Here is a 12,509-nt window from a genome sequence, read left to right on the forward strand (position 1 = left end):
TAAATGGAATCCCATTTTGTTTAATTTGCATTTATTTGCTTACTTGTTAGGTTTTTTCATCTTTATACAAAATTAGTGAGTTGCATATTTATGTATTTTGCCTTTTTTTGTATTGAAATAGTCTTCTTTGGGATTTTATCTGTTTGTCTGTCATGAATGTTGCAGGCTTTTCTTCCCAGTTTTTGTTTACTTTTTAACTTTGTGTAATTTATTTTTTTATGTAAGTTTTAAATTTTGATTAAATTACCTATCAGTCTTTTTATATTTTCTGCCTTTGGTGTCATGCTTTAAAAAGCCTCCTCTGTCCTAATATACAAATATTTACGTTTTGTTTTTTACTTTTTTTTTTTAGTAAACTTCAATTCATTAAGAATTATTCTGATATATATGATTTGAGGTAAAGATATGACTTAGCCTTTTCCCCAATAGTTAGCTTTTAATTCCTTCCAGCATGTTAGCTTTATCATTATTTTTCCCTTTGTTAAAACCGTATATTAAATCGTTAGTTTGTAAACAATTTAAAACAATACAGATGAAGTTAAAGTAGCTCTTGACTAAGTTCCTATCCTCAGAGCTATTATTAGTTCTTTCCTTTCAGGCTTTTCCCCTTGCATTTAAACGCACATAAGCACAAATATATAGTCTACGGCAACTTGGGTTTTTTCCCCCCACTTCACTTAACTCATCTTTATCTTTCCACAAAAATCTACTTTGTTCTTTTTAACACCAACGTATGGTATTCCCTAACGCGGATGACCATGTTTATTTTGTCCTCCCTCTATGGCTATACGACTACAAGGTTTCAATTTTTCGTTATTTCTTCACCCACCTCTCCCCAAAGCGGATGCGGCTTTAGCTTTCTTGTGCGCATGTGCAAGTGTCCATGGGCTACATTCCTAAACATGGAATAGCTTTGAGTACTTTCTCATTTTGTGGGTTTTGGGGAGCCACTGCGGGTACGGAGGGAGACAAACACACTCAGACCAACAACCTGGATAGAAAGAGACCTAGAACAGGTTCTCAGCCCCCCACAGTTTTCTTACTTTCAAAATGGACGCTGAATTTATTTTTTACCTCGTAGACGCAACAGTTCCCAGCATCGGAACCAGATGCAAAACTATTCAGAGGCCAGGCACTACGACTAAGAAATTAGGAGAAGAAAAACCTCCAGCCCTAAGGTCCGTGACCCTTGCTTCCGGGAAGCGGACCGGAAGCCACGCCTCGATTCTGCGTCAAACCTGACTTCAGGGGCCGTCGTAAAAGTGTCGCCCGCCCCGTGTTTCTTGGACCGGCCACAGGTTTCCGCTCGTCTTCGGCCGGGGGTCTGGAACTGCGGGTGTCAGTTTCCCTCAAGATGGCGGACGAGGAGGCTGGGGGTGCGGAGAGGATGGAAGTCAGCACGGAGTTGCCCCAGACCCCTCAGCTCCTGGCATCTGTAAGTCCTTGTAGGCAAGTTCCTTTTGTCCCCCCCCAGTCCCTCCATACCGCGCTCAGGAGGATGTCGGGCTTCGCCCCTTATGGCGGCTCTGGGGAGGGGGAGTCGTATGGATTGATCTGGAAGGAAGCCATGGAATAAAAGTTAGTCATTACCCACATTCCTGCCGGCCAAGTCTACGGAGTATTATGACTTTGTCATTTATTAGTCGTGACGAGTTCAAGCATGTCTCTATCCTGAAGTAGAAATAACTGGTGATGCTATTAGATGCTCTGGTATGGGGGCTAAGACGGGATTGGAGGAAAAGCCATTTGCCGATGGACGCAGTACCACCTTCTCTTGATGACAGAAATGCAGGACGCTGCACCTAATGTTATATTTCACAGCTGGCTGGGTGGGGCCTGGTAATGGCAGGGAATGCTGTCAACTCATGTCAAGATACGGGGTGTAGGAACTGTAGTCCCTCATTCCAGTATCTTGAGAACCCCAGGCCTAACCCTCAGTGGAGGAACCCGTCATCTGTCTGTTCTTTATAAAGGTGAAGAAGAAACTTCCAGACTTTTCAATTCAGAGCACACTATTAATTAATTTCGGAATCCATATTTTGCCCTTGTATTTTGCCCTCACTGTCTCTGAGAAAATTTGAGTTAATAGTCTGCCTACAGGGAGAAAGCAGATGAGGAGGATAGGAGATAGGTAACTATTAGGGAATATTCTGGATGTCCCCGAACATCTAGTGGGGAGCTAGACAGGGAATAACCAAATATTGATCGCTGCATGATGTTGAATTTTATCACTTTGTCTTTATTGCTGCACATAGAAAAGTGTAGGATATATACCTCTTTAAAAGTTCTTTGGTTTGTAGTTTTAATAAAAACATTTTTTGGACTATTTTAATCATGCAGACACTTAAGCATTGTTGTTTGAGAGAATTAAGTGAGCTCCAGAAATAAGAATCCACCGGAAGGACTGGAGTGACTGGCTGGGAGATAGAAACCAGGTAGGGAGGGAGTTGGAATAAGAGTTTGGCGACCAACTAGAGCAGTGCTTGCAACCATCCTCCACCTCAAATAGCAGTTCAACCTCACTTCACTGCTGGTGTTGAAGGAGGAAGCATCTCTTTGAGATGATAAGAAATGAGAAGAGTAGGAAAAATTGAGAAGCAGCTGAAACATCTGGTCTTAATGGTAGCTTGTGCTTTTTTACCTCTTAGAAGGAGTACAGAAACTGTGGACAGAAGTGTTACTGTAATTTTGTATTGCCAAATGTTTTGCCAATGCTTTGATATACTAATTCTTCCAGTGGTATAGTAAAACCTCCTCAATCCAGACTCCACTTATTTCTAATTGGAGATTAGTACAGGAATCAAGCTAGAGTTATTTTGCAAAGTCTGTACTTGAAGAAATACTAGATTACTTGGGGGCAAGACTTTGGGTTTTGCAAAGCAGTAGGTAGATGCCAAGACAAGTGTAATAGCCTGAGGGAACTCACAGTTTAGTGACACAGATCAGACAAGTGTTCAAAGAATTTTAATACAAGACAGGGTGATCTAAGAGGGTCATCATATCTGGATGAAGACCAGATATCTTTTTCCTTTCCTTTTCTTTTTAAAGCTACCGTTTTCATTTTATTCTGACAGTAGAGTGAGATACTGGTCTTCCAGTTTACTATTTCTTTGCTGTTAAGTGAAAGAAGCCCAGAAATTCTTTAACATTTGAATCATTTTGTATTATAAACTACCATTGGAAGGCAAGGAAAACAAAAATAGTAAGTATGGGACAATTATAAGGTTTTAGAAATCTTACCAACTCCATTAGTCTTGTCCTTGGTTATACTTTGTTTTCTTTACAAACAGCAACAACAACAAACAACAACAACAAAAAACCCCAAAACTTTCTTCTTAAACTCCAGATCATTTCTCTGTCCTATTGCTATCAAAAGCGTGGAGGCTCTGAATTCCTAATACCACCTAACATGCAATTAAGGTGAAATAATAGGTATGAATTATGGGGCATTTATAAAAGCCATTGCTTAAGAATCATTAAAGGAATTGATTTTTTAGGTCTGGGGTGGGGAATTTTCACAGCATACCCTCCTGATTCTGAAATCCTTGTCTGTGGGCCAGTCACATTTTGAGTAAGACTTAGCTAGACATGTGGAGATTGTCAGTATAGAGTTGACAGTTGAGATTGTGGGAAATGGAGATCTTTGAAGAGGAAAGTGTCTGTGTGTGTCTGTGTGTACTTGTGCATATACACAGAGACAGACATGGAGGGAGAGAGGGAAAGGAGGGAAAAGGACTGGGGACAGGAATGATTGAATTTCAGGGATAGAAGATGGAGGAAGAACCAGAGAAAGATGTAAAAAGGGAACAACCAAGCAGGTAGGAGGTGAGAGTAGCATGGTGTCATAGGGTATAGTTTCTAGGAGAGGGTGGTTTATTGGGTTCAGAAGATAAGGACTGTGAAAAACTGGGAATTCAGAGAGTTGGTGGGATGGTCTGACAGAACTTCTGCCTTCTGTCGTCTTTGACTGGATTTTCTTTCTTAAGTCCATCTCAGATGTCTTCTAGCATGGTACTACCCTCTTTTCTTTCCCCTGTCTACACACTCAGCCTATGTGATTTCGTCCAGTTCTGTGGCTTTAAATACCATCGGTATGTGTTCAGTTCCCAAATTTATATCTCTAGGTCATCTCACTTCTGAGCTCCAGAATCACAAACCCAACTAACTGCCTACTTGATATATCCACTTGGATGTCTGATAAGTGTTTCAGACAGGGGGAGCAATTATGAAGCTACTGCTGTAACCCAAGCCTTAGCTGATGGTGGCATGTACTAGAGAGAGAGATCGCTGAAGATAAAGAGAAGTAGATAGATTTGAGAGAGACTTTAGAAGTATGGTAGAAACAAAAAGATTTGCTTATGGATATTAGGCCTGAGGATAAAAGGGAAGAAACAAATGATGTCTGGATCCTCAGTTTTTGGTTTAAGCATTCATGGCTGTGGCTGTGTCATATTCTGAGAGAAAGGACCAGGTTTGGGGAGGGGAAAGGAGGGAGGCCAATCAAGAATTTTGTTCTCCCTGTCTCATGACACTTCCATAATAGCTCTTGAACACAAACAACTCTCTCTGTCTCCACTCCACCTCTCTAGTCCTATCACCATCTGTTGCCTAGGCAACTGCAGTGGCCTCTTAACTGATCTCTTTGCTTCCATTTCTGCCCTCTTCCAGTCTATTCTGCACAGATCAGCCAGAGTAATCTTTTTAGGACTAAATCAAATCATGTCAGTATTCTGCCTAAATCCTTCAATGGCTTCCCATTTTATTTGGAATAAAATGTGAACTCATTACAAGTTTTTCAGGACCATGTGTGATCTGGCCCCTACATCTTCCCCTCATTTCCTGTTATTTCTCCTCATTCACTATTAGCCACCCTGGCCTTTTAGTTTCTAAATCAAGCATAAGATCTGTCTTGCTTCAGGGCCTGTGCTTTGCTTTTGTTGCTTACTGTTCTTTTTTCCTGGAGTGTTTTTCCTCTGTTTCTTCTTGATACTTACCAAGTCTAAAAGATAGGTTCCTCTTACCCTTGTCTCTCAAACCACCCTGTTTATTTCCTTACTGAACTTCCTATGATTTGCAATTAGTATGTTGTCTTTATTTACTTATTTGAATATCTATCACTCCTATCTGAATCTAAGCTCCATGAAGGCAAGGATTATGTCTGACTTGTTCACTGGTATATCCCAGTATGTGCTCGAAATAGCAGACGTCTACATATTCTTAGTGAATAACTGAGGATCAGCATCAGTGATTTGTTTTAACAAGATTGGTAGTGATTGGGGAGGGAGGTTGTGGATGGAGGATGGGGAGAGAAATGAGGGGGCATATTGGGGTGGTAGCTAATGTTAAAGTTTGGGCTGAATGTGGCAGGGAGAAAAGGGTGTAAGAAATGCCAAAGTAGGAATTCTGGGGGAATTGGTGGTATTTGAGGTATTAAAAGTTATGATGTTGACATAAGTGGAAGGAACTGAACATTGTGCTCAGTAAGGGGTTTGGAGTTTGAGAACATGGAGGTACATCAGGTTTTGTGATGGTAGAGCCAGGTTAGCTGAACCTCTGTGTGTTCCTAGGGCATACTTTTCATACTTCTGTTGCATGCAGTATGTCTCAGGCTATCCTCAGCATTGCCTGTTCAGTGTCTGTGTTTCCCTCTAGACCATAAACTCCTTGAGAGCATGAACTGTTTCTTGTTCACATCTGTATCTCCAGTACTAACACATTGCTTCAAAATTTTTATTGATGCATGCATGCATGAATGAATGAATGAATGAATGAGAAGACATTAACTGAGGTGGAGCAGAGGTAGAGATAATAAGAGTTGAGGAGGTTAAGAGATAATGAGGCTAAAAGGTTTAAAATTGAAAGGGAAATTTTTATTTCATTTTAATTTTTTTTTGAAAGGGGAATTTTTTAAACTAACATTGAGATATCCTTTATGTACAATAAAGTGCTTCCATTGTAAGCATTTAGGTTGATGAGGCTTAACAAATGTACAAACGTGTAACTATTACTAAATTGGGATATAGAACATTTCCATTACTCCCAAAATTATAGTGTCCCCAAATGGGGGGGATTTTAGTTTTTTGGTTTTTTTTTTACATCTAATATTGTTATGTTTGTATAATAATCAGTATGAAAATCAAGGAAAAAATTATCCACAATCTCAAATGTGCTGAATCTTTAATTGATAACAATTTTTTTTTTTTGATAGTTGACTTTAAAATACTGAGATGGGGTGCCTGGCTGGCTCTGTCTGAAGAGCATGTGACTCTTGATCTCAGGATTGTGAGTTTGAGCCCCAGATTGGATGGTAGATTACTTACGAAAATAAGAACTTTGGGGTGCCTGGGTGGCTCAGTTGGTTAAGCGTCCAACTCTTAGTTTTGGCTCAGGTGGTGATCTTGCAGTTGTGAGACTGAGCCCTGAGTCAGGCTCTGTACTGAGCATGGACCCTGCTTGGGATTCTCTCTCCCTCTCTCTGCCCTTCCCCTCCCCTGCACTCTCACTTTCCCAAAATAAATAAATGAATACTAAAAAATGAAAAAAAGAAAAGTCTTTAAAAAATAAATAAAATACTGAGATAGTAGACGAAGGAATAAGAAGTTATATGTTCTTTTCAGTAGTGGCGATATTCCTTAGAAATTGGAATATCTAGGGGCGCCTGGGTGGCGCAGTCGGTTAAGCGTCCGACTTCAGCCAGGTCACGATCTCACAGTCCGTGAGTTCGAGCCCCGCGTCAGGCTCTGGGCTGATGGCTCGGAGCCTGGAGCCTGTTTCCGATTCTGTGTCTCCCTCTCTCTCTGCCCCTCCCCCGTTCATGCTCTGTCTCTCTCTGTCCCAAAAATAAATAAACGTTGAAAAAAAAAAAAGAAATTGGAATATCTATATCATTTTAGGCCACAGCATAGCTTTCTGTAGTTAAGACACATTTAGAAGGAGAAAACTAGGATGAAAACCAAGGTCTCTGGAGTTCTGACTGAAGGGCTTTGTCACCAGTCATAGCAGGGCATAATGCCTGTTGTTTTTTTTTATCACCATCTTCTAATTCTTATTGCAGACAGCTAAAGAAAATGGATTTTCAGTATCAGACTCTGTGAACTCAGGCATGAAGCTAAGGCCTAAAACTGCAGGTCAGAGTGATAGATACAGGCCCACTACCTGTAATAGTCTAGAGAAGACTAGTGATTTAGTGTGGATAAGCTGGTGCTGATGATTGACTGCTTATGTTTAATAACAGACATCATCCTGCAAAATAAAGAGGGTTTTGTCCTCAATACTGCAGAGAAGGACTGGGTAGATACGTGTATAATCAGTAATGCATGATGAAGCAATGCAGTGTCCTGCCCATCCTCTCTTCATGTGGGATTATTTCAGATTTCCCTTGCCATCATTTTACCCATTTTCTACAAGTGTTAATTATACACTGTGCTCTATGAAAGTTTTCTTTAGGCTTTTAACTTATTGCCTCAGATGACTTAAGACAAACTATTAAGACCTCTTTAGTCCTGGGTAATTTACTATGAACTCCTATGTGTTCTTTTAAGGTATTCTGAATTAACATGCCTCCTGTTGAAGAAACAATTGTTATTTGATGAGTTCTTTTTTTTTTAAAGCATTTGTATACTTTTTTTTTTAAGTGTATGTATATATTTTTGAGGGGCGTGAGGGGTTGAGAGAGAGGAAGAGAGAATCCCAAGCTGGCTTCATGGTGTCAGTGCAGAGCCCAATGTGGGGCTCCATCTCACAAACTGTGAGATCATGACCTTAGCCGAAATCAAGAGTCAGACGCTTAATGAACTGAGCCACCCAGGTGCCTCTGGTGCAGCAGTTTTTTTTAAATGTTAAGTTGTACCCTATAATAAGTTAAGTGCTTATGGAAATATGCTGTACTACATAAATGTTACTGAATGACTCTGGAAGAGTTATTGTGCTTCCTTAAGTGCCTCCTTGCTGTCTGGGAATGATATAGGCCCTGTTGAGAATGGGGTCTGCTGTTAATCACTTGAATGTAATAATTCTCCTAATAGTTTATTTAATGCCATTCTTCAGAACAAAGTCTATTTGACTTGTTTGGAGGAGCGGGGCTTAACCACTTGCTGTGTCTTTATGGACTACCTTTTAAAATGCCTTTGAACTTTTGGTATTTATGAGTAAGCCAGAATGACTTGAGAACACAAGGAAAAATCTATGAATTTATCCATTTATTTATTTTTAACATATTTTCTTCCTTTTTTTAAGTTTCTGCCTTGAGAATTTCACTATTTAAGTTTATTTATTTTGAGAGAGAGGAAAAGCATGAGCGGGGAGTGGCAGAGAGAGGAGGAGAGAGAATCCCAGTCAGGCTTCTGTGCATGGAGCCTGATGCAGGGCTCGTGAAATCATGACCTCAGCCAAAATCAAGAGTCAGTGTTTAACCAACTGAGCCACTCAGGTACCCCATTTACTTTTATGTACACATATACTCTACCTTGTCATCTAAGAAAGAATTTTAGTTTATTTGCAGATATATATTCAATAGAGTAGAAAGAGAATGTGTATGCCACAGTTTAGGAAAGCAGATTTCATTCATCCAAGACTTCAAGGGGAGCTTAGAAAATTGGAGCATGAACCTGTGATCAGAGAAGAAAAAGGGAGAGAATGGCTTAGGAGGGACTGGATGCCTTCAAAAACTAAATTCTGACAGGGTGCTTGTATATTATCTTAACAGAAAAGAAAAAAGAGGGGCCTTTTTGTCACATGACTTTGTATTTGACCCTGGCTTATTTTATCAATGGCCATGAAGACAGTATACTTACTTATCATATTTACACACAACACAAAGCTGGCAGGGATAAGAAATACATCATAGAACACACACAGAAAGAAATCTCCTTAGGCTGAATATTGCATCAAAACTGACAAAATGGAAGTTAATTGTGGTGAAAATACAACCTTATACCTAGGACTCGGTATTTGTGTATAGGACCAGGTCTCTTATATGCGATCAGTCTAAAGGTTTTGGTTGTCTGCAAACCTAGTAAGTCATAATGAGATATGGCTACCAAAAAAAGAATGTGATCTTTTAGAGCAATTTAGCGCCGTGGATAAGGAAGGTAAGAAACAGTTCCACTTCTCTGTATGGAGGCATGTTGGTCACATTCCATAAAAGTAATCAACATGGAGAGTGGTCTGAATACCATGTCATTAGGGATGGCCAAATGCCATTTCTAGGGATGGACAGATTTCTTTAATTTCTATGTTCTAGTGTAGCCTCAGAATGAAGAGACTGATGAGAGACTTAATAGTTATTTTCTTCATTTATTTGAAAGGCTGTTGGTTGAAAGAGCCCAAAATTGTATTGGATTATTTCAGACTGCATAGGGTAAAAGTTATAGGAAGGTAGATTTTGGGTTGATTATGAACTGTAAGAATGGACATTGGCCGAGAGGAAGTGTTCGGACAGGTTTAGGGAACTGATTATCAGATGTGTTGTAGAATTTCCTCATGGGGTAAGCAGTTGAACTAGGGTTTTTGTTATTGTTTACTTGTTCTTAAGCTTTATGAATCTGTCAAATGGTATTACAAGAAAACTTAGTGTAACCAAAAGATTTCTTGGTGCCTGGAGATATTCCAATTACACTAATCCAGTACTTACCATGAACAATTCTAGAGCCTCCAGATTTTGTTACTCCTTTAAAACAGAAGAATTAGAAAAAAAGTTACAGGGCCTTTAAAGCCTGGTAGATACCAAACAGTTGTCTAAGGAAGGGTAAGCTGTGGTTTGGACAAAAGTAACCTATTAAAAGTTAGTTTCTTTTTCAGAATGATGTTTCCAAGCAGGCATCCAAGTCCCTGGGTCAGAATTGAGAACATATCTTTAATCTCCGTGGGGATGAGGAAAATGTTTGGAATGTTTGGGAATTTAAATATTGTGAGAACTTGTTTTTAGCAAAGAGTCAAGTTAGGAAAGCCTTCTCTTAACTGCAGATGTTGAAAAAAATTTTTTTTCCTTCTGGACCTTGAAATTAAAAATTCTTAATTTTATTCTTATGTCAAATGGGTAAAAACACTAAAAACAACCAAACAAATAAATAGGAAAATCAGGCCTACTCCAGCCACCAGTAATCCCTGAACATGTCACCTAGTAAAATACATCCTGTGTAGTTTTTCTAATCTGGAAAAAAAGACAATCTTAGTCAAAAAAGATTTTCCATAGATGTGGCAATCATCTAGGAAAAAGTCTTCGTGAAAAAGTAAAATTATACATTAGCTCATATAAGAATTCTATAGTTTTAGAAGGCTTAATATCATCATTTGCTTTGTTCTCTCTAGCAAGAAGTCCATAACATTCAGCAGTGACTGAGAACTTTTATTAAGTACTTGTATAGGCCTGTGGGGATACAGGCATTTGTAAGGCAATGATTCTCCCATCAAGGAATTTATAGTTTTGGTGAAGAGGCTAAGTGTACACATACAATGATAACTAGTATTATTTGCCAGAGATATAGGTACTGAATGAGTACCTCCTTCAGTAAGTGCTGTATTGGAGTTACAGGGGAGAATAATTTTCTTAGGCTGATCAGTGAAACGTTCACAGAGGAGGGCCTTAAGCTAGATGGACCTTAAGGAATAACACTCCATGGGGGTGGAACGGTGGACAGCTAGTGGTAAGGTCACTGGAGAGGACATTTAAGGCATCAACACCCAGACATTCTGCCCAAGTCAGCCAACAATATAAAGATAACATCATAAAATATTAGTTCTTCGTACTAAAACATCCAATGACTAAGACATGCAATAGGCAGTTTTTAGGGAAGAGACTTCATTTGGAAGAAAAAAAAATAAAAAGGTGAAACTATGTTACTTGTTTTGTTTTACTACTAAAGTGAAATTGTTAGTCTGGAGGGTAAATTTAAAAGAACTGTGTACTTATATTTGGTTGAGTAGAATGAGCACTGAAGGAGTTAGGATGCCTAAGATCTGCTCCTGGCTCTGATACTAATTGGCTGTATGATCTTGGAAAAGCCAGTTAATTCTCCCTGTGATTCAGTTTTTTCATATATAAAATGAGAGACCTGAACCAGAAGATCCCTTTGGTTTTGGTGACTGTAAAGTTTCTCATGTTCTTCTAAGAATTCTTGAAAAACTTGAAAAGGACTAATTCTGTGACTTCCATTATATAAGTAACACAGAAAAGTTTTTTGTTTGATATATAGCAGTAAATATTCAGGATTTTTTGTTTTGTTTTGTTTTTCATGAGTACTGTTTGGAGAAAATAACCTTAGGTATACCGTAGAACATTAGATATTCTCTATTTCACAGTTACAATTGTTGCTACATTTCTGGAGAAAAGCTGTTGGTCTGTTGAGTACCTTAGAAAAGTTGGAGTTAGAATACTGGAATGGAAGGTGTAGTTTTTTTATTTTTTTAAGGTTTTAGTAAAATATTTTTAATTTTATAATTGAAAAAAATCCCCCCAAATATGGAAAATATCACTAAGAATATTGTTCATATACTATAAGCAAACATACAGATTCCATGAAAATACGTTAAAATCTCACTACCCACTGCTCTTAACATTTTGGTGTATATTCCTCCTGATTTCTTCCCTCATATAAATAGATACATTTAACCAAAATAAGGTTTTATATATACTGCTTTGTAATTTGCTCTACTAAACTATACATTATTAATGCCTTTCTGTATTAATAAATAAACATCTTCAGTATTGGTTCTTTTTCTTTTGAACTCATTTTAGACTTACAGAAAACTTGCAAAAACAGCACAGTTCTTTTATATCCTTGACTCATGCATTCCCTAATGTTAGGCATCTTACATAACCACAGTACGTATCAGGGACAGGAAACTAATGACACTAACTAAACTATAGACTTTATTTGAATTACACTATTTTTCCCACTAACATTGTTTTTCTGTTCCAGGGTCCTATCCAGGATCCCACATTACATTTACTTATTATTTCTCCTTGATCTCTTCCAGCCTGTAACTATGTCTCAATTTCTCCAAAGTCTTTTCAGGTTTGTAGCAGCATCTTGGCCTTGCCTTATATTTCCTTAAAAAATTTTTTTTCTAAACATTTGTTTGTTTTAGAGAGAGAGCAAGAGAAGGAGAGAGCGCTGGCGTGTGGTCGTTGCGCACATGTAGGGGAGGGGCAGAGAGAGGGAGACAGGAACCAAAGCAGGCTTCTTATTGTGAGCGCAGAGCCTGATCAAGACTCAGCTGCTTACCCAACCCAGGCACCACATCTTGCCTTGTTTTTCATGACCTTGACATTTTTTAAGAATATTGAAGTTAGTTTGTAGAATGTTCCTCAATTTGGATTTGATGTTTTCTCATGATTAGAATGAGGCTGTGCAATTAAAAAAAAAAATTTTTTTTAATGTTTATTTATTTTTGAGAGAGAGAGACAGAGTGTGAGCTGGGTAGGGGCAGAGAGAGAGGGAGACAGAGAATCTGAAGCAGGCTCTAGGCCCTGAGCTGTCAGCACAGAGCATGACATGGGGCTCAAACTC

At 38.8% G+C, this 12,509-nt stretch overlaps 1 protein-coding gene across 2 annotated transcripts in view; it reads left to right on the forward strand.

Moving 5' to 3' along the window:
• Window positions 1-1,270: 1,270 nt before the first annotated feature.
• Window positions 1,271-12,509, forward strand: part of UBR1 (ubiquitin protein ligase E3 component n-recognin 1) — a 134,512-nt gene continuing 123,273 nt past the window's right edge. Inside the window, exon 1 of one of the 2 annotated variants that reach the window (XM_047075223.1) lies at window positions 1,271-1,435. In XM_047075223.1, coding sequence (XP_046931179.1) covers window positions 1,355-1,435 — 81 coding nt within the window. In that variant the 5' untranslated portion in view covers window positions 1,271-1,354. The remainder of the gene's footprint in view (window positions 1,436-12,509) is intronic. The other variant, XM_047075222.1, reaches the window with a different exon arrangement.

This window comes from Lynx rufus, unplaced genomic scaffold, assembly GCF_022079265.1.
Source record: "Lynx rufus isolate CCGP_SWC_20201006 ecotype Redwood Valley unplaced genomic scaffold, mLynRuf1.p SCAF_13, whole genome shotgun sequence".
Lineage (NCBI taxonomy): Eukaryota > Metazoa > Chordata > Mammalia > Carnivora > Felidae > Lynx > Lynx rufus.